The sequence below is a fragment of the Sander lucioperca genome, chromosome 4 (genome assembly GCF_008315115.2).
Source record: "Sander lucioperca isolate FBNREF2018 chromosome 4, SLUC_FBN_1.2, whole genome shotgun sequence".
Classification (NCBI taxonomy): domain Eukaryota; kingdom Metazoa; phylum Chordata; class Actinopteri; order Perciformes; family Percidae; genus Sander; species Sander lucioperca.
Window position 1 is genome coordinate 4,221,636 of NC_050176.1, and position 21,665 is coordinate 4,243,300.

At 42.5% G+C, this 21,665-nt stretch overlaps 1 protein-coding gene across 1 annotated transcript in view; it reads left to right on the forward strand.

Moving 5' to 3' along the window:
• LOC116039658 (endonuclease V) overlaps positions 1-21,665 on the forward strand; it is a 129,470-nt gene that overhangs the window by 47,138 nt on the left and 60,667 nt on the right. Inside the window, exons 7-8 of the mRNA XM_031284609.2 lie at positions 18-86; positions 293-421. Coding sequence (XP_031140469.1) covers positions 18-86; positions 293-421 — 198 coding nt within the window. The remainder of the gene's footprint in view (positions 1-17; positions 87-292; positions 422-21,665) is intronic.

Here is a 21,665-nt window from a genome sequence, read left to right on the forward strand (position 1 = left end):
TTTCCTTGCCTCCGCAGATAGCTGCTCTGCAGAAAGGAGGAGACAGCTTCCCGCTCGCAGCCGCCTCAGGCAAAGTGCTTGGAAAGGTGCGGCAAAGGACAGACACACAAGAACAACGGAAACAAATACTTTTTACACAGGTGTTGTGTTTGTTGCTGCTGACTTCAAAGAGCACCCACCCTGCTGAAAGTCAAACTCTACTAAATGTGTCTGACGATCACAATCAGAGGGGAGAGGGAGACGTGTGGAAACAGGTTACTGGAGACATTTTTCTTTTTTTTTTTGTGTCCAGGCATTGCGAAGCTCCGACAAGAGCTCTAAGCCGGTGTACGTGTCCGTCGGCCACAAGATCAGTATGGACACAGCTGTACGCCTCACACACTCCTGCTGCCGCTACCGGGTCCCAGAGCCCATCAGACAGGTACACATACACACACACACACACACACACACACACACACACACACACACACTTAGTGTGTCTCACTATCTTTGTGGGGACCCGTCATTGACATAATGCATTCCCTAGCCCCTTACCCTAACCTTAACCATCACAACTAAATGCCTAACCTTAACCCTTACCCTAACCCTAACCATAACCTAATTCTAAACCTAATCCTAAAACCAAGTATTAACCCTCAAACAGCCCTTTAATCTTCTGGGGCAGCATTTTGGCCCCACAAAGCTGTCTGGACCCCACAAGTATACTGTATTCCCGGTTTTTGGACCCCACAAATGTAGTTAAACAAGAACACACACACACACACACACACACACACAGAGGACTGAGCGTCTACAGCATCGCCTATCCTGTAAAAGCAGTAGAGCAAGAAGCAAAAGATTCAGTGATCAGATGAAAGTTGAACTCCTCAGTTGTGAGGCAGAGCTCATCATTTGTGTAACGGAGTCTTTTTGGCCAAGACACAGGCAACGTCAGGAGATGTGAGGCGACGCCAGAGTCTGCCACTAGTTCTTTGCCGTCTGCTTGGTGTATCAGCCCCAGATTTCTTTCATTTTTTTTAAACTTTTAGTCTTTAGCCCCAACTTATGCTAAATCAAGTGACATCACTTGAGGCAAGTTATTAGACTTTGCGCAGCTCCCTCTGGAGACACCAAATGCTTTGTACAATGGTTTTCACATACTGTATGTATACAGTATGCTCCCTAAAACATGTACTATCAGTGAAGTTCCCCTTTAAGAGTTTGCTGAATCCAACTTGGAACACACATGTACAGTATCTCACAAAAGTGAGTACACCCCTCACATTTTAGTAAATATTTCATTATATCTTTTAATAGGACAACACTGAAGAAATTATACTTTGCTACAATGTAAAGTATTAAGTGTACAGCTTGTATAACAGTGTAAATGTGCTGTCCCCTCAAAATAACTCAACACACAGCCATTAATGTCTAAACCACTGGCAACAAAAGTGAGTACACCCCTATGTTAAATTCCCATAGAGGCAGGCAGATTTTTATTTTTAAAGCCCAGTTATTTGATGGATCCAGGATACATGCATCCTGATAAAGTTCCCTTGGCCTTTGGAATTAAAATAGCCCCACATCATCACATACCCTTCACCATACCTAGAGATTGTCATGGTTTTATGTCGGTTAGCCTAATAGTTGCTTAGATTTGTATTGAGAGATGATCTTATGGAAAGTACCCCATGTCAATCTCTAGCGATGGTGGGCATGTGGTAATATGGGGCTATTTTAATTCCAAAGGCCAAGGGAACTTTATCAGGATGCATAGTATCCTGGATCCATGAAATAACTGGCCTTTGAAAAATATAAATCTGTCTGCCTCTATGGGAATTTAACATAGGGGTGTACTAACTTTTGTTGCCAGGGGTTTAGACATTAATGGCTGTGTGTTGAGTTATTTTGAGGGGACAGCACATTTACACTGTTATACAAGCTGTACACTTAATACTTTACATTGTAGCAAAGTATAATTTCTTCAGTGTTGTCCTATTAAAAGATATAATGAAATATTTACTAAAATGTGAGGGGTGTACTCACTTTTGTGAGATACTGTATGGGCAGAAAAAAGTACGGTTTAAGAGGTTTAAGATAAGCATACGAAAATATTCTTGCATCAGGCCCAACGTGCTTCTGATTATATTGTTGCTTTTTCTTTGTTTCTCAGTGGCTGCAATACTTTAAGACAATACAATGAACTAAGTTAAAGATCACTAATGTTTTAGTTTCTCTTTACACATTTGCGGTCTATGGTGTACCCTTGTCCTGTGCATGCTGGGATCCTCAGTAGGATATGTGGGTACAGAAAATTAGTGGCAGTTTAACCGGTTTGAGAACTGTCAAATGGGTAATAGTTTTAAACAGCATTTTGCTTTTTTTGTCTCTAAAAACATAATAATTTAAAATTTATTTAAAGTCATCTAGGGGGAGTTTTAACTTGATACCTCGTCCTGCCTCAGGCTCTCAGTCTTTCTGCCACTAGGCTGTGCTGTGCTTCTGCTGTTCAGTGTGCTTTTATGTCCACTGCACACACATGCGCGCACACACACACACACACACACACACACACACACACACACACACACACACCTCTAAATCATTTTTTCACCAGGGGAGCTGCTAACTTGCAGGCGCTAACTTAGCCGTGTGTGTGTGTGTGTGTGTGTGTGTGTGTGTTCATCAAAGCGACACTCTCACCTTCCTCTGTCTAATCACTGGCACCTCTGTCTCTATTTCCTTTCTCTCCCTGACTTCCACATTCCCTTTTTTTCCCTTCATCTCCCACTTTTGCCCTGTGTTCTCCCCTCCTCTCTCTCTCTCTCTCTCTGTCTCTCTGTCTCTCTCTCTGTCTCTCTCTCTCTCTCTCTCTCTCCAACAGATATTTTTTATTCTCTTTACTGCTGACATCACAGAAAGAAATCCTCACAGATCCAGTTCTGGAGAGTGTCATGTTCGGATTTTGAACTCTTGAGTTTACGTCGCTCTTTCGTGGGCAGAGCAAGATTTATGCCCCTTTATGCCTGAGAAACCTCAGTCACAGCTTGTGGAGAAAAAAAATCAAAAAGCATTCAGTCAATCTGACAGGAAGACTCTGAATTACGTAACAGATGTCTTTTTGAAGTTTGAAGATAATAGAAAACGAGCTGCAGTAGTCTGCCCCTCGGTCCAGACACTTATTAATTTTACACACACACACACACACACACACACACACACACACACACACCCCAAAGCATGCACAGACATACAAATACTCAAGTACACATAGATATGTAAATGTATGAAATGAAATGGATCTGCACGCATGCATACCTGGACATACACTTGATTGGACTCAGCAGCTAAAGGTTGCCATGGTCTCTGTGGCAGACTGTTTTCTGGTTTTGTGTCAAGTCATAGTTCACCGCATTGAGTGCTCCACTACATTGACTGTGCACTGGAGAAGCAGGATGTAGAGCATTCATGTGGACAAACGGAGGTAGAAATCTATGGAGAGTCTAACTATAACAGTAATGAAATAAATACAATTTAAATTAAACAAAACATGTTTGCGCTAGGAGAAATACAGATACCGGTATGATATACAAATGCATGACAAATTAAAGGAAAAATCAACAAAGTCTCCTAGTGATGCCCACCACAAGCCTCCAGAACAGCTTCAATGCTCCTCGTCATAGATTGTACAACTCTTTGAAACTCTACCGGAGGGATGAACAGCAGTCTTCCTAAAGATTTCCCCTCGTTTGGTGTTTTGATGACGGTGGTGGAGAGCTGCAAAATCTCCCATGGGTGTTCAGCTGGCTTGACTGGTGATTGTGAAGGCCACAGCATATGATTCACATCATTTTCATATGCATCACACCATTCAGTGAGCCCTCTGTTAGGCTGCAGTTTTTTGACCCAAAACACAGAGACTAAACACGAGACTCAGAGAGGCAGCTTAAAAGGTGTCTTTAAAGGCAATGACAGGCCGGCGCAAACCGAGCTACAATGAGTACGTTTACATGCACACCAATATTCCACTATTATTCCGAATATGACAATATTCCGAATTTGATACAGGTCATGTAAACAGCATATTCCTGTTGGATATTCCGAATAAAGCATTTTTCCGAATATAGCATTTTCCGATTAAGACGTGGGATATTCTGGTATTATTCTGATTTTAGAGGCATTCTTTGGACATGTATACAGCGCATTCGGAATATTTGTCTCAATCGGGGTTTTACTGCAGGCTTATGGTCAGCTCTGTGCGTTGCTATGGTTGCTGTACACAAACCAACCATCTAACAGTTTGCAAGGCTGGAGACCCGATGAGATGGAGAAACACAGCTAATTTTAAACGTTATCAAAGACTTGGATACCAACAGGTTTTTGGATATGAGCACACATCGCTACGCCGACCTTTTCAAGAAGCTGGTTGAAGGAATGAAAGAGGGACGCTGTGTTCGCACGGTCCAACAAGTCCACACCGCTGGTAAACTTTGAAAAAATTGTATTTTGCACGGCTGCATGTAAAGGGGAATATTAGTGGAATATTCACTTTCATTAGCCCTGTAAACAGCTTCGTCGGAATATCGTCTTTTTCGGAATAAGGGCAAAAATCGGAATATGTGCGTGTAAACATAACCTAATGGGGCAATTGTGCTACTGACAGGCTCAGATTGTTATTAAAAGTATCGACAACATTATCGATGATGAGGTGACTTTTTGTCCGAAGACAGTGGTGTGGAGAGTAGAACGCGAGTTAAGAAAATGGCATTCTGGGAGTCTGTTGTTTTGGAGTAGGCTACAGAAATTATAGGCTCCTGTTATCTAAAGGATTGTCAGTGCCATGGCTCAATAGTTAAAGGATTTCGACAATGTGGATGAGGTCATTGTAGTTCGATGACCACCTGTATTCATTTGAACCAGATGCAGCACAGGCAAAGATTTTTGGTCACATCAGTCTATTAGACACAAACGCATGGGGAAATGGGGTCCAGGTTTTAAAAAAAAAAAAAAAAACCTGAAATTACCCTTTGATGTGAAAGTAAATACTAAAGGTTGATTAGGTTGCAACAAGAGAGTAACTGGGCTGAAGCTGGATGGCCTCAAGGCTGATACTGAGGTCCAAGGAGCGTGCAGGCAGTAATGAGTCCAGAGAGCTGGGGCCTCATGTTTAAAACGGTGTATGCAACCTTTTCGTGCGTACACAAGGTTTATACATGAGGCCCCTGTCTTAGGGGCCAAACCAGGCCTGGGTAATCTCCAGATCGGAATGGGGGCATAGGGACAGAGTGGAGATGAGCGGGCAGCAGAGCTAACACTAGTGGTGCAGGCCACGTGTCTTGAGGTGGATAGTGCAGAAGGTCTGAGGCGGCGTGGAGCAGGGTCTGAGCAGAAGAGACAGACTAGAGACTTAACTTAGATTGAAGTCTTCTGGGGTCTCATTTATAAACGTGGCGTACGCACAAAACAGAGCCACTTCCCACGCAAAGGTTGTGATTTATAAAAAACAAACTTGACGGCAGAATTAGTAAGGATCCTATGCACAGTTTTATAAATGAGACCCCTGGCCATGTTGCCACACAAGTAGATGGAACGATCTGGCGAAGATGGTGATTTCGGTTCAACCAGGGCTTTTGTACTGGTGAGGAGAGTAGTTGATTGGCAGCAGCTGCGCTTGATGATTGACAGAGCCACCGGTGATTGAGTGACTACGCCCCTTGACCTACACGCACAGACAGGAGAAGACTGACAGGCACACAAGGGAAAGGGGAAAACACCCTAGGAACTGGGAGAGACTGCTGCCCCATAACCCCCATCATTCCCTGTATGAAAGCATCTGCATTGGTTGTGTTTCTTCACTAATTTATTCAAGTTTCTTTAATTTGTCACCCAACTGTTTCTAAAAGAGACAGCGGTAATTGTGTCAAAGCCAAGAAACATGCATGACTTATATATTACATATTTTAGAGCAAGGTGATGTATTTTGTACTTTGTTCCTGAAGCTGCATTAACAGTTATTTCTTTAATAATCCCCACCGGTTTTACACATAAACAGGGTTTCCACGGGGTCTTAAAAAGTCTAAAGGCAGTTACAGACCAACCAGACGGCCGACCGTTGGCAGAAAAGACAGTTGATTGATCAGTCTCCCCGAGTTGGTCAAAAAAGTGCCTCGGAACACACCAAAGCAACGAGATGTAATACGTTTCCATAACAGCAGGCGGCGCTAATCTGTATTGTCGCCCAAAAAATGAAAAACAGCAGCTGATTGGACGAACGCGTCACGTGGGTCTGGCTGCTGCTTCCGGATTTTGGATTTTTCAACCGGCCATTAATGGAGACTCATTCAGAATACGATCTCATATTGTACTAAAATAGTTCTCCGAAATGTGTTTCTGAAAACATTTTAAGCGAGAAATAGGCCAGGCAGTTGCTGAATCTGTCTTCATTTCAGATCGACAAAGGTCAGTTTAAAAGATTTTTGTCAGATTTTGAGAGGCTTAGTCACGCCCATCCCGTTTGCCATTTCCGGGTGAGTCCTGACTGCCCTGTCTCCGACTGAGCATGTCAGGTTGGCCAAAATGAAGGCTGACGGCTCCTCCAACGGATTATGGCATGGAACACACTGAACAGACTCGAGTCACTGACCTCGCCAGACTGTCCAACGGCCGATTATCAGCCCGGTGTGTAACTGCTTTAAAATAGTCTAAAATTTAAAAATCTGAATTTTAGGGCTTAAAAAGTCTTAAATTCGTTGAAGTATTGTGTTCTAGGTCTTGAATAATTTTAGGTCTTAATTTTCCTACGTCCATGTAACACTACGTCTAAGGCTCATTGAATTTTTTTTTAATTTTTATTCCAGTGTTGTAGTTCTTTCTTTTGCTCGAGCAAATATACTGTAATTTGCTGTATATGTACAGATCATTATTACTCTGTGTTGCTTTTATTCAATTTGAATACATTTATTTACTTTGCAAGAACTTTGTGACGTTCTTAAATTTAATTCATAAAGGTCTTAAAGTGGCCATATTATGCTCATTTTCAGGTTCATAATTGTATTTTGAGATTGTACCAGAATAGGTTTACATGGTTTAATTTTCAAAAAACACCATATTTTTGTTGTACTGCACATTGCTGCAGCTCCTCCTTTCACACGCTGTCAGGTTTCTGTTTTAGCTACAGAGTGAGACCTCTTAACTTCTGTAACATGTAGCTAGGTAAGGATTACATGAGCTAGCTCCAACTTCGGCCTGTACAAGGCAGGATTAGCCGGGAGACTTCTTCTAAACGAGGGCGCACTTCCAACTTTGCGTGGAATACCTGCAGAACAGGGACATGTAAGTAGTTGTGTACAATTTATTTTGTAGATTAGGGTGGATTTGTGTGTGTTGTAGCAGTGTTTTGCCATTGAGAACGAGCTAGCATGCTAACGGTTAGCCCCCTAGGCCCCTCGTCTGGGCTAGTGACGTAGAAAGGCGTGCAGATTTTGAACAGCTCACCCAGAGACTGAAGGGAGGACACGTTCAGAAACCGTATCTCACTCAAAACAGCATGGATGTTTTTTTTTCAAAGTTTGTATGTGTGTGGAAGCACCAGAGACACAATAACACCCCAAATCCCAGAAAAAGTGATTTTTTTCATAATATGGGAACTTTAAAAAGTCTTGAATTTGACTTGGTGAAACCTGCAGAAACCCTGATAAACCGGTCAGTCATGTGGAGAACTGCTCAGCTTCGTCATCAGGGTTGGCATCAGAATGGAGAATGGAGAACTGTCAAGCACAAGGCCTGCATTACAAACTGTGGGCATGGAGTTTGAAAGACATGAGCATCGAGAGTCTAATGAAAATATACTATATATATTGGTTTTGCAGGGTTTTCCAAATCTGACACTGTGGGCCCCCCTCTCAGACAAAACCTATACCACTGCCCTCACCCAAACACCATTTTCCCTCCTAACAAAAATCACTTCATTTTGTAACTTTAGGAATTTTAACTGCCCCCAAGAGCTGTGTATCCCATCCACCGCTGCAGCTGTTGGGTGGTTAACGGGCCAAATCAGCAGCCAAACTACAATAACTAACTTTTAGTTGTTGTCAGAACACTGGCATGTTTTTTTCCACTTTCATCCCAATCGGTATCTTAGCTTCACACCGGATGATGATTATTAAAATGACTACAAAGTTGTTGCACAGCAGAACGTTTTACTGATGGTGCATTGAATCAAAGCCTCTGTGAAAACACATATACTGACTTTTATCAATGACGTTTCATCCTCAGACCTTCATAAGGTCATTCATGTATAGTTTGTGTGTGTTGTACCTGTGCTGTTTGTCCATGTGTATTGTTTTACCTGAAGGTGTGATGACAAAACATCTTTAATAAAGTAAGTGATCGAAAGTGTGCAGGATTTCTTCTTCTATCCATATTAAATTATCAATAAAATAGAAGGAAATATATTCTATATTTGAGAAACGAAAGAAACGGATGGGAAAATGACAAAATGATAAACGCGTTAATTCGTTATTAACACGTTTTTGTTGTTGATCAGCTAATCAATTGACTTATTATTTCAGCACTCCTTATGCTACAGAAGGGCGTGTTTCATCCCTCAATATAATTGTTAATACTCTATCATGGTGGACATTTCTTACATTTCTGCAGATCAGATTCTGTGGAAGGTACAAAGTATGTTTTAGATTAGTACAGCGAGTCAGGTATTACTAAAAGGCTCAATGCTCAGTAATGATGACTTGCATAGGTAAATTGATCTACTGCTTTTCATCACCGTGTCACAGCAGCTGGCTGTTCCTCTTCTGAAACGCTAGGTGCAAATGAACCCGTCGCTCTTCTGTTTCTCTTTCCCTTCTTCTCTCCTATTCTTCTCTCCCGCTATCTAATAAGATCCTCTCAGTTTACATCCTGACTGAAACAAACCCCTCCTTCCACAGCTTGAGGGATTCTGAGAGAGAAAGATGAAAGGGAAAGATGACATCATGGTTGGATTCTGCAGTGAAGGCTCGTGTGAAAGAAGCGCTGCAGCACAATCTCAAACCACAGTGGAAAAGCTACATTGCACATGTGTACACATACACACGAGCTCGGACTAATTCACGCCCCGTCTCGGCCGCGCTCCCTCACACTATTAAATTCTCACACTCCTTCTGTGCCCCACGCTTCACCTGCATGTGATGGGAAGTAGAAGGCGAGCCGACACCTGCCTGGATTCATCCTCTGCTTGCTCCACTCTCTCCAATTGCCAGCGACAGAGTGACAGGCAAAGGTCAGAGAGAGGAAGGATTGCATTAGTGGCCACTCCACCGCACCGGGCAGAGCAGCAGCTCGACCGCGGCGCTGTAAAATGACGTAGGATTAGGAACGACAACGGTAGCGAGTAGTAGGAAAGACCGAAAATCGGCGTTAGGCCGCGTTCTGACTGTCTGCGTCGGCCGTCCGACGGTCCGGCAACAACGCAAGTCTTTCCATTCATTTTGAATGGGGGTAGTGCGTTTAGGCTGCGACGGAGTTAGTCTATAATCCACGACGTACCACTTCTGGATTTCAAAACTCTGGAAATCAACAACTGCTTTTAAACCCAACACAACTTACCGTGGATTTCCACAGGATGTGGGACGTCTGCAGACCGGCTCCACTGCGGCCAGCCGACCACGAGATCTCGCGAATTCGCGTATGTTCACCGATATAACAGGATGTAGTTTCTATAAACAGAACCACAAAACCAACAACAGTTTGTTTCCATCCAGAGGAGTAGAGGGGAAACAACTCTGTGCTGTGTTTTCAAGGTGTAGTGCAGGGAAATATGACCTGCCGTGAGCACGTGTGTTTTATTTTGAAAATTGCCCGGATGTTTTAATTTGTTTCTGTGCTCGACTTCCTGTCCCGCACAATCTGAATTGTGCTGAATTGCTGCGGAGCTCTCCATCGTCCGTCAAAAATAGAAGCTCTGCGTATCTGCTCCGGAGGGCTCGGACTGACGGAACTGGGACGGAGTAGGGATGCAGACGTTCTGCAGTCAGTGGAAATACACACATTGACTAATGACTCCGTCGACGTTCCGCATCCAGTGGAAATTGCCGGTTACTAACACACACACACACACATGCACGCACGCACGCACACATACACACACACACACACACACACACACACACACACACACACACACACACATCTCCTCTTCCTTCCTTCCTTCCTTTCCTTTGGCAGTCAGTTAAAGGTCCTATGACATGCTGCTTTTTGGATGCTTTTATATAGGCCTTAGTGGACTCCTAATACTGTATCTGGGCGATATATATCGTCTACGATAATATCGTCATTGTTGTGTTAACAATGTGCAAATTGACATTATCGAGTATTTAAATTACTTAGAAAAAAACACTTCCAAACATGCATTGGAACGCTACACATTCACTAATGTCAACAAAGATGGCGGCGCGCAATTGTGCAGCGCCTACTAGCTCTCCTGTCGGTGTATATTTATACAAGTACAGCCACACTGAACTAATCAATATAGGACTACGATACAACACAGCTGTTACGAGAGCCTTCCAGGCGGCTCATAACATCCCGGAGGACATAGCCAGACCGGGCGCTCCGTGGATTGTTGTCGGCAGCTAGCAGGCCGAGCTAGCTACCGGCAAAATCGAGACAAGAACTCTGGCAAGACCAGAGGAGGAGGACTGTGCATTTTTGTGTATAATGAATGGAGTACCAACCTGCTGTTGTTGGATCGTTGCCCAGCACTGCTCACCTGACCTGGAAGCCCTGTCAGTAATATACAGGCCATTTTATTTACCAAAATATAATAATAAAATAATACAAAAATATTGAGATATTATTTTTTGTCCATATCGCCCACCCCTAATCTGAAGTCTCTTTCCCGAAATTCAGCCTTGGTGCAGAATTACAGCCACTAGAACCAGTCCCACAATGAGCTTTACTTAGGATGTGCCATGTCTGTGTCTGTAGCTTTAAATGCTAATGAGGAGGAGAGGGGGGGGGGGGGCAAGGTGGAGGGTGGGGGTGTGGCCTTGACCAGCTTGTGGCCACGGTTGTAGCTCTATTTCCTCATGGGTGGGCCAAATTCTCTGGGCAGCTGTGGGCGGCAGGCAAAGCGGAGAAAAGGGAGGTAACCTTTCCCCTTATGATGTCATATTGGGAAGATTCAAGATCAGCCCATCTGAGCTTTCATTTTCTCAAAGGCGGAGCAGGATACCCAGAGCTTGGTTTATACCTATCGCCATTTCTAGCCACTGGGGGACCATAGGCAGGCTGGGGAAACTCATATTAATGTTAAAAAACCTCATAAAGTGAAATGTTCATGCCATGGGACCTTTAAAAGCTCTAATGCACAGCAGTAGAACTGAAACCTAATTCTCTCTAAGCGAATGCTCCCTGACAAACGTACTCATACTCTGTCAGTCCTGCTCATTTGGAATTAGCAGGCCTGTCTGTTAGCTCTTTGGCAAACTGGTACAAAACATCATAAAAAAGAATGGTTGCAATGAATTGCAGATAAAAACCTATAACTTGAGCAGCTGCAGGTACCTCCTCCCTTCTGAAAAAGTACATTTTCATTACAATAAGTACAAGTATTACATTTCCTACAAGTCAACGGCAAAGCAAAAGTTATTTTTGTCAAAACAAATTTGAGGTGTTAAAAAATAAACATGACAGACTGATGACTGAGATTGAGTCCTCAATATTTACACACTAAATACAACTCCAAGCTGTTGTCAATGGTTGTCAGAACCATGCATTTTTTTGTATCCTGCAAAAGGCTCAAAGGAAATGAACTCGTGTGCATTTTTGTTTGTTTGTTAATTTATAAAAACTCTAGTATCAGCTAGACACAACACAATTTTTCTGTGTGACTGACTGACTGACTGACTAATGTGACAATAGCATATGGCAGCCAACAGTCTATATCCTCGACGTTCCACTTCCGGGATTGCTCCGGTGCCGCAGGAAATTCCGCAAGATGCATGTATTTTCGCTGATGTCCGTTACCTTCCGCTTTCTTTGTGTTGGCATTTTAAACTCCGGTGGATTTATGACGACTATGGTTAACTGTTCCTCAGATCTCTGCAGGGTAAATCCAGACAGCTAGCTAGACTATCTGTCCAATCTGAGTTTTCTGTCGCACAACTATTTTACAGCGGCTCTGTGCGGAGCTTAGCGCGATTGGTTTAAAGAATGCGATAAACCAGAGCACATTTTTCTCCCATCCCGGAATGCTGTATGGACTAGCCAGACCCTCCTCCGCTCTACAGCGTGTGCATTGTCTGGCAAAGCGAGACTAGGCAGCCAATGATACGTGTACATGCCACTGTTATTCTGAATATGACAATATTCTGAATTTGATACGGGTCATGTAAACAGCATATTCCATTTGGATATTCCAAATCAGGCTTCATGTAGCATGTTTTTATTAAGACATGTTTGATATTGCGATTTTATTCAGTTTTAGGAGCATTCTTTGGACATGTATAGAGTGCATTTGTCTCAATTGGGGCTTTTACCCCAGTTTGTGAACATAAATAAGAATATTTTGTGCATGTAAACCTAGTTGTTAACTAGAACTTAGATATATTTTGCTGTGTGACTGACACAGTAATATACTGTATACATAATCACTTGTTAATAAGTTTGCTGACTTTACAATAACTTTTTACTTGTGCCACTGTTTCACTATGTTTTAGCATGTCACACAATACTATTTCAGTGGTTTCTCTCAAAAGTAAAACAAGAAGTAAACACAGCGTACCTCCAAGAGACATTTTCCTGTTGGTGGTCTCTTTGTGTCGCTTAATAATGTCTTAAAAGCATCTTGGAAAACAAAAGGGCCACCGTAACCCCCAATACCAACCAACTGCAGAACGGCTGTGGAACGGCTGTGGATCCGCTCAGGAACGGCGGCAGAGTCAATAGGTTTCCATTAAAGTCAATGTGTGTATTTCCACTGACTGCAGAACGGCTGTGTTCTAGTTCCGTCCCAGCGCTGGCGATCCGCAGCCCTCCGGAGCAGACACGCAGAGCTTCTATTTTTGCCCGACGCCGGAGAGCTCCGCAGCAATTCAGCACAGCGCAGATTGTGCGGGACAGGAAGTCGAGCACAGAAGCAAAATAAAACATCCGGTTAATTTTCAAAATAAAATACACCGTGCTCAAGGCAGATCATATTTCACTGCACTACACCTTGAAAACGTCATAATGGGTGGAGACAGGCCTGAAGTCGGAATGGAAACAAACTGTTGTTGGTTTTGTGGTTCTGTTTATAGAAACTACATCCTGTTATATCGCGCGATCATACGTGAATTCGCGATATTGAAGGACGGCGGAGCACGGAGCCAACACGCAGCGGAGCCGATCTGCAGCCGTTCCACAGTTGGTGGAAATCTGCCGTAACGCCCCTAGAACACATACATGACCTCATATTTTTGCCTTTGACTCATCACATCCACACATACAACAATCTGGATGACTGATGAGCTTCAACAGGTTTGTTTACGTTGCTGTGTCATGTGTGTAGTGTCAGGCTACATTTGGTCCATTCATCATCGTCTCCAAGATGAAATCCATTACTCCCCCCTTCACACACACTGATGGGAATACATCCACTGGTAATGGGACTCTGAGGAGCTGCCTGAGACGTACAGTAACTGCCTATTTCCAGACCTCTCCTCTCTGTCTGAGTGCTTTGCACTGAGCGGAAGTCACTAATTATGTTCCCTCTCCTTCTACAGCAGTCACCTGTACACTGTTCATAGAAGTCACTGTGTAGTTTAAAGTTTGTCTTGCTCTATTGCACACAGTTTCCTGGAAGTATCAGAGGGGTTTGACCATAGACTTTAAAAAAATGTCTGGGCTGGCACATGTTCACGTTAAAAAGCGTGTGCGTGCACGAGCACTACGGTCAGGCGCAAAGTGTCCCGGTTTTAGTTCCGGGAAATCTGGTAACCCTACGTATCGCCAAACTCAAGGCTTCAAAACGGCAGTCCACAAACATCACGTGACATCACGTGACATCACGTGACATCACGGCTGCTACTTCCACTATTTTTACAGTCTATGGGTTTGACTTGTATTTCTGTGTAGCTGACGTTTATCCATGGTAGCTTTAAAACAATCTCCCTGCAGAGCCACTAATGCTAAAAACACCTTCCCTCACAGTACTGAAAGGCTCTGTGGATATTGGATGTGTACAATTCCCCCACTAATAGGCAATAAATGTGTCTCCACTCTCCATTTTGGCTTTCCATACATCCCCCTGCCTGTGCCGTGCCGGGCAGTAAGACAGGAAATGTAAGAGCTCCACAGCTGCACTCCCAGATTGCAAAAACAGATGGAATTTCAATGTGAGTGATAGGTGATGGGGACCCTGCATGGATAGACTAAAAGAGATTGAAGAATGCATTTTGTGTGTGTGTGTGTGTGTGTGTGTGTGTGTGTGTGTGTGTGTGCGCTCGCGCACACGTGTGTGATATTGCTGATGTGTTTTTTTTGTGCAGATATTGAAGACCTGCATATATTTGTGTGTAAGAATTTCAGTGTAAGAAGCAAGGGTGTGTTGTGTGTGTGTGTGTGTGTAAGATATTGCTGATGTGTGTTTTTTGTGCAGGTATTGAATACCTGCATATATTAGTGTGTAAGAAGCAAGGATTTTTGGTTTTGTTGTTTAGTTTGTTTTAGCGCTGCAGTCTGCAGATGCAAAAATGTATTGTGCACCCCAGAAGGCCATAACAAAGTGTGCGTGTGTTGCTTTTGATGAGTTCCCACTTTTTCAACTTTTCTTTTCTCACCTCCTTGTTCTCCCCGACTTTGTTTGTCCTCACTCACTGGACTGTTTTTTCTGCTGTCGCCGCCGTCTCTCATCCATCCATCTATCTCCACCCCCACCCCCACACTGCTCCACTCTCTGAATTATTCAGGCCTATGGAGCTGGAGTATTTTTGGTTGTTGTCACCTCTCCAGTAACACAAACACACTCCATATTAGCGAGCACGCACACATACACACTCACACATGCAGCTGTGCTAACATGCACGTACACACACACACACACACACACACGCTAATTCAAACGAGGATGCCAACAGCACACTTTTTCTTTTTTTTTTTTAACCAGACTGTGAGACTGTTGAGACTTGCTAACTACGAAGGAATATCCTTAGCGAAATTTCACACCATCACTGTGCTCCACCCAGTCTCTGCTCTGCTATTCCAGCTATGAATAATATGTCTCACTTTTCTGTGTCTTCCAGAGCTACACAACTTGTGACTGTAAAGTAGTGTGAGGAAAGACGTAGTTTGGAAACTAGAAACTTTCAGTGCCTGTTTTTGGTCACATGGATCCCCCTTCACTTCTAACGAGGTTCTTGTATGTGCTGAGTTTTGTGTTACTGAAATTAATTTGGGAGTCATTATAAGCTGCTGTTTGGTCATCATTATGCAAAGATGAAGACAGCAGCACACGTACTGTATAAACTAACTAAAGGCCAGATTTGAATGTGTAGGCAACACTAAGATATATATCGGTACGTAAAACTCCCAGCCTCCACTGCATCCACTGGGCATCAGGTATCATCAAATGCTTCTTTTAAAGCTGCATTCATTGATTTTTCTGCCACTTGGGGGGACCAGAAGTATCTGAAAGCATAATACTAGCTGTGTTTTCATTCAGTTTTCAAGCAAATTTCAACTTTTGAAATGTCGCAAAAAAGAAATGTGAATCAGGTGCGTTTCCATCAACTGGTTTGTAGTGAATAAACTGGGCTACAGTGTATTTTTGTGAGAAGTTGTCACTTTAGGCTACGCCTGGCTGTGATCTGCTAGTAAACAGAGCAGAAGAAGTAGAGGTCTTCAGGAATGTAGTTCAAATGGTTCAAATTGTTCTTTCATGTCAGCTAGTACTGGCCATGTTTTATGCTGCCCAGAGATGAAGACACCTTATGGCACAGGTGTCAAGGTCCGCTGGCCGAATCCGGCCCCTCACTAATTTAGATCCGGCCCACATATCAATTTAGGTTCACAATAAATTTTAGCTGGCCTAGTAAAAAGACAGGAAACAGTTTTTCACACTAATTACGCAACAGAGTTTTCATACTCAAGCTGAGAAACAGGTTGCGTACCGACGTATGTAGGTACCTGAAGACACGGACCCTACGGCGGAGCCTGACGTGCACCTCTTGAAAAATGTAACTACACGTCAAATCACATCGCTCGGCCGTGGCTTGGTAGTGTTGCATTTCCGCCTTTTCATTTCCTGGTCCGTAAAAAAAACTTGTCATCAAGGATAGGGTTAACTTTTCCTGCTACAGATTTCCCATGGTTGTCAGAAAGCACAGGGGAGACAGACATGTGTGCACATACACATCAAAGGAGGCTTGAGCACTTGCCCTTTGTCTTCCTTAAAAGAAAGTGCCCTTTTTCTGGGGAGCTTCTTTTTCCTTAAATGAATGTATGTGTGTGTGTGTGTGTGTGTGTGTGTGTGTGTGTGTGTGTGTGTGTGTGTATGTATATATATATATATATATATATATATATATATTTATATATACATATATATAAACCTAGCACAAAAGTTACTTTTTGTTTACATTTATATTCCTGTTTGCGCAAAATGTATTGTATATAATGCAAACAAACTTATTTATTGAATTAAAAATCAAAATATTCAGTGGGGAGATTAGCCTTTGTTGAGTCCGATTAAAATAAATTGGTAAGGAAGTCAGAACGTTTTGTTTAAAAAAAAAAAAATAATAATAATATATATATATATTTATATTTATATTTATATATATATATATATATATATATATATATATATATATATATATATATATAGGAGATTAGCCTTTGTTGAGTTCCGATTAAAATAAATTGGTAAGGAAGTCAGAACGTTTTGTTTAAAAAAAAAAAAAATAATAAATAAATAAATATATATATATATATATATATATATATATATATATATATATATATATATATATATATATATGCACATGCCGGCCCTGCTATTCTCCTAAACGAGATCGACGCACACACCAGCTCAAGTATAAACTTCAGGGGTCTCATTTATAAAAATGTGCGTAGGATCCTTACTATAAGTGTACGTACGCCCAAAATGGCGTACGCCAAAAAAAAGTCAGATTTATAAAACCGTGTGTACGCACACCCGTAAGCAAAGTTCCCTTTATAAATCAGAGATTACCTACAAGTGTGCGTACTTGAACCAGCCTTTTATCCCGCCCTGTACACGCCCATTTTTAACCATAAATAGTCAATGCAAAGCACCTCATGAATGCTGATCAGTATATGAATGACATTGGCAGTTGTTAGACCGAATCATGATGACTGAAAAAACTTCTCAGACGTTCAGGAATTGCTGCAAATTGAATTATAATTTCGGCATGTTCTTGCACAGTGTAGGGAAACCTGATCTATAACTACATGTATTAATAATACGTCCAAAACGGCAGGCATTACGGCACTCGGAGACAGCTTCAATATACCAGACGTATATAATAAGATTTCACAGAACTATATATTATATCCAAACAAGCCTTAGTGATAAAGTTGAAGATTATATATAATATTTATAAAAAAAAAACAATTAGCTGTCTGACATTTAATTCCCTCTGGAAACAGCTGGTTTCCCCCAGAGTGGTGAGGACCTGTATTTGGACCGGGATGGCATGGTTCCGGCGCGTTGCCCTACTGGACCCAATTCAGTACATAGATCCAAGAGCACAGCTTTAGGGAGTCTAAATTGGCATATTAGCCAGTCATCATCATGGTCCCTGAAGACTTTTTCTCCTGATTCTTCCATTGGCGGAGTCCTCCTGCAGTGCCAGCAGTGCCATCATGCAGCATTACGCACGGGGTTCACCACAGTATTTGTTTACAACAATTTGTGGTTGTTAACACCTTGCCAACACAGCATCAACTAGTGGTCTCCACCACCCCGAGATACAATTTGAAGACGAAAGAAAGTCTAATAGGCAAACACACTTTTCTTCATGCAGGTTTTGTCACGAACAGTATTAAAGTTAGGACCGATAACGAGGACATTAAGTGTAACGATTGCGCGAGAGCTTAACGGCTGTATTTCCAGACTTTGATATTTGATGATATATGCACAGTTTTAAAGACAGATATTTAGTTATTTACACTGTGTTCTGTCGTTATCTAATGGTAGAGTATTTTATGCTATCCTGTATTCCATGCAGTCGGGCTATCCCCTCCTCCTGCATGCGCTCCGTAGCGGACAATGTGACGGTGAGACAGCGCCGATTAAACATTAAGAACAAATTTTTATTAAAGATTTGAGTTGGATTTTACAAGGTGTTTATAGAACAAGTATCACTAAGTACAACCGCAAATAACACTGCTGGATTTAATCTTCATGGTAACTTGGATGATATAGAGTGAAAAATGTGCGTGAGGCATATCAATACTTGAAAATATTACTAGTAATCGTTTTTCCCATTTACTTTCTGCAGTCTGACTTCAGTTCACCACCTCACCATCTGCGCCGCCAATTCCTGTTTTGTCTCCAAAATGTACGTACACATGGGTCAGAGTTTGCGTGGAGGTCCGCACATTCTTCCGTCAAGTTTGTTTTTTATAAATCACAACCTTTGCGCGGGAAGTGGCGTACGCACATTTTTCAGCCCCGTTTTGTGCGTACACCACGTTTATAAATGAGACCCCAGGCCACTTACGTAGGCTATGCCGAAAGCTCTGCGTGGAGTCTCCGCAGGACCATAAATCAGCTTTAGTGAAGTTGAGTTTGACACTACTGCCTTATGGGAACATCCGGGAAGCATCCAGACAGCTGATCAGTCATGTGAGTTAAATGTTCGCTACAGCAGAACTTATTCAGCAAAGGCGTATCCATATCTCACGTAGCGCATCAACTCTTTTCCGACAAAGGCAAAAAAAAAGTTTTTTATAGAATTTTTAAGTATCCAGCTTTTCTAATGCGATACTTCAAAATGCGCATAAAAATATGTGAATGGAAAGACGGCTACTGACATCTACTCACAAAGTTGACAAATGTTCTGTTTGACTGACCGATATTGTTCTATGCTCTCAAATGTGAAGATTTACTGCTTTTTTCTTTGTATATCTGTGTAAATTGAACATCTTTGGGTTTCGGACTGTCGTTCAGACAAAAGCAATTTGAAGTCACCTTGGGCTTTGGGAAACTGACAGGTGTTTTTCACGGTTTTCTGATGTTTTTAACAATTGAATTAATCAGATTAATCAATATTGAAAACAGTTGCTAGTTCTAGCCTCTTGGATAGCAATGGTACACATACATTTCCCGGTTTGTTCTTCTAAAACCAGATTCTCTGTGGAGCAGCTAACATCACATTGACTTGACACTGATAGGAACACAACACAATGTGTTTAGTGTAATTGGAAAGGAACAGACAAATCTTAGAGGAAAAAGTGAGAGAGAAAGACAGAAGCCTACAGCCATAAAACAGTCACGGACAACTGAAGGGGTAAAACATCCGTGAAGATTGACACCGGCTGTACCAGTCGGCTTGTGGAACTTTTCTTAATGTGCAGAGAGGATGTGAATGTTTTCAACCGCTCCCCTTCAGGCCCCGAGGCTGTCTAAATGTTAATATATGGCTGTCTGACATTCTGGTGCTTCAGCCACTGGACTCTGGACCTCCACAGAGAGATTGGAGGAAGGTTGGAGAGAGACGAAAGAGCAGCCCTGGGGTGGATATGAGGGAGAGAGGTGGGAGGCATAGAGATCTGGAGGAAAGGGTTTAATGATTAGAAAGGATTTGGAGTGAAAACAGTAAGTGAGGGGAGCTAGTTTCCAGGGGTTAGGAGAATTATAAAAATGATTTGGAAAAGGTAGGAGGGATATAGAAAGGAGGAAGGAGTTGAGTAGGCAGGCATAGCTGCAGGGCTTAAGGGGCTTTGGAGGGCTCGAGAATAAAGACCTGCCCCAGGCCACCAGACCTGTGTGACCTGAATGTACCAAATGGCCGTGCAGTAGTGAGTAGAGCCAGTAGTGCACATCTGTTCACCTGTGCATTCCCACCTTGCCAGGGACTGTTGGCCAGAGGAAACCAGTTCTGAACAGATCAGGCTTCAGTCTGGGTTTTTTTCTTTGTGCAGCAACACAGCTGTGACACAGCTATGGGCCCCCAAGCATAATTGTTCTTTATGGCACTATGTAAATAAGTAGTTTCCAACCTGCTGTTCTGTTCCATTCTGTTTTGGGTTTCCCGCCATATCTCCAGCTGTAGCTCCTAGATCAGCCTCTCAACTCAGTATTTTTACCCACTAGGTAGGGAGCAGCAATCTGTGCAGGGACAGAAAATAGTACAGCAGGTTAGCTTGTTAGCCACTGCAGCTTTATCACTGTTTGGTACACTAATTCTGATTACCACAGGCACTTTATATGTAGAAGATAACACATAGCATGATTCAACACTTCCAGGCAGTGAAGAGTTGATTCAATTAGTGTGTGATTTTTATTTGGTTTATCTGACATAGTGGCTTCACATTTTTATTGGTACAAAAGTGTTCTCTTAACACAAGATGTGCGCACGCACACACACACACACACACACACACACACACACACACACACACACACATACATACACATACACACACACACACACACACACACACATGTCCTTGCCAATGGTTCACATCTTATGGCGCTTTTCCATTACATGGTACCTGCTCGACTCGCCTCGAGTCTACTCGCCTTTTTTGGTTTTCCATTACGAAAAAAAGTACCTGGTGCCTGCTATCAGGTACTTTTATTAGTACCACCTCAGTCGAGGTTCCAAGCAAGCTGAGGTGATACCAAAAGGTTACATGAAAACCTGCAGACTACTGATTGGTCAGAGAGAATCGTCACCGTTCACTACGTCTTCAGCATACAAGAGTGCGGAGAGTCCTGAACAAACGTGCCACTTTTAAAGAGTTTAGCAGAGATTGTGAGATATAGCTACTCTCTGCACTATTTACAGGACTTTATATATATTTATATTTTTGGTTATGGCAAGCCGCAAAACCACGCCGTGGTCAACTGAGGAGGTAAATACTTTTTTGTGTCTGGTTGCGGATGAGCGGATCCAGCGAGAGCTAGATCGGGCAACACGGAATGAGAAAGTTTACCAACGGGTCTCTGAACTGCTGTCCTCACACGGCTACAACCGCACTTTCCAGCAGTGTAGGGAGAAACTAAAAAAGCTGAAAAGTGACTATCGTGCCATCAAGGACCACAACGGCTGGAGTGGTTCAAACCAAAAAACCTGGAAGTGGTTTGACCAAATGGATGCGGTTTAAGGCCCGGACACACAGAGCCGATAATCCAAGACTGTATGGCTGCAGCCTGGAGCGTCCTGTCTCATGCCGTCCCGCCTGGTGCCGTCACCGAGCTTCTACTTTTCAAAATAAAAGCTGGCGTTTACTACTTTTTTTAAAAAGCTGGCGTTTACTACTTTAATACTTTATTTTTTTTAAAGACACTGAGTGTACCTTAAGGAAAATCACACAAAGAAACCATATTTGTCTGCAACCATAAATTGCTCTAGGTATAGAGTTATAATATTCGCTAACAAATGTCAACCAATGCTGATGCAGGTTTCATCAAATGTACGTTAACATCAGGGACACAA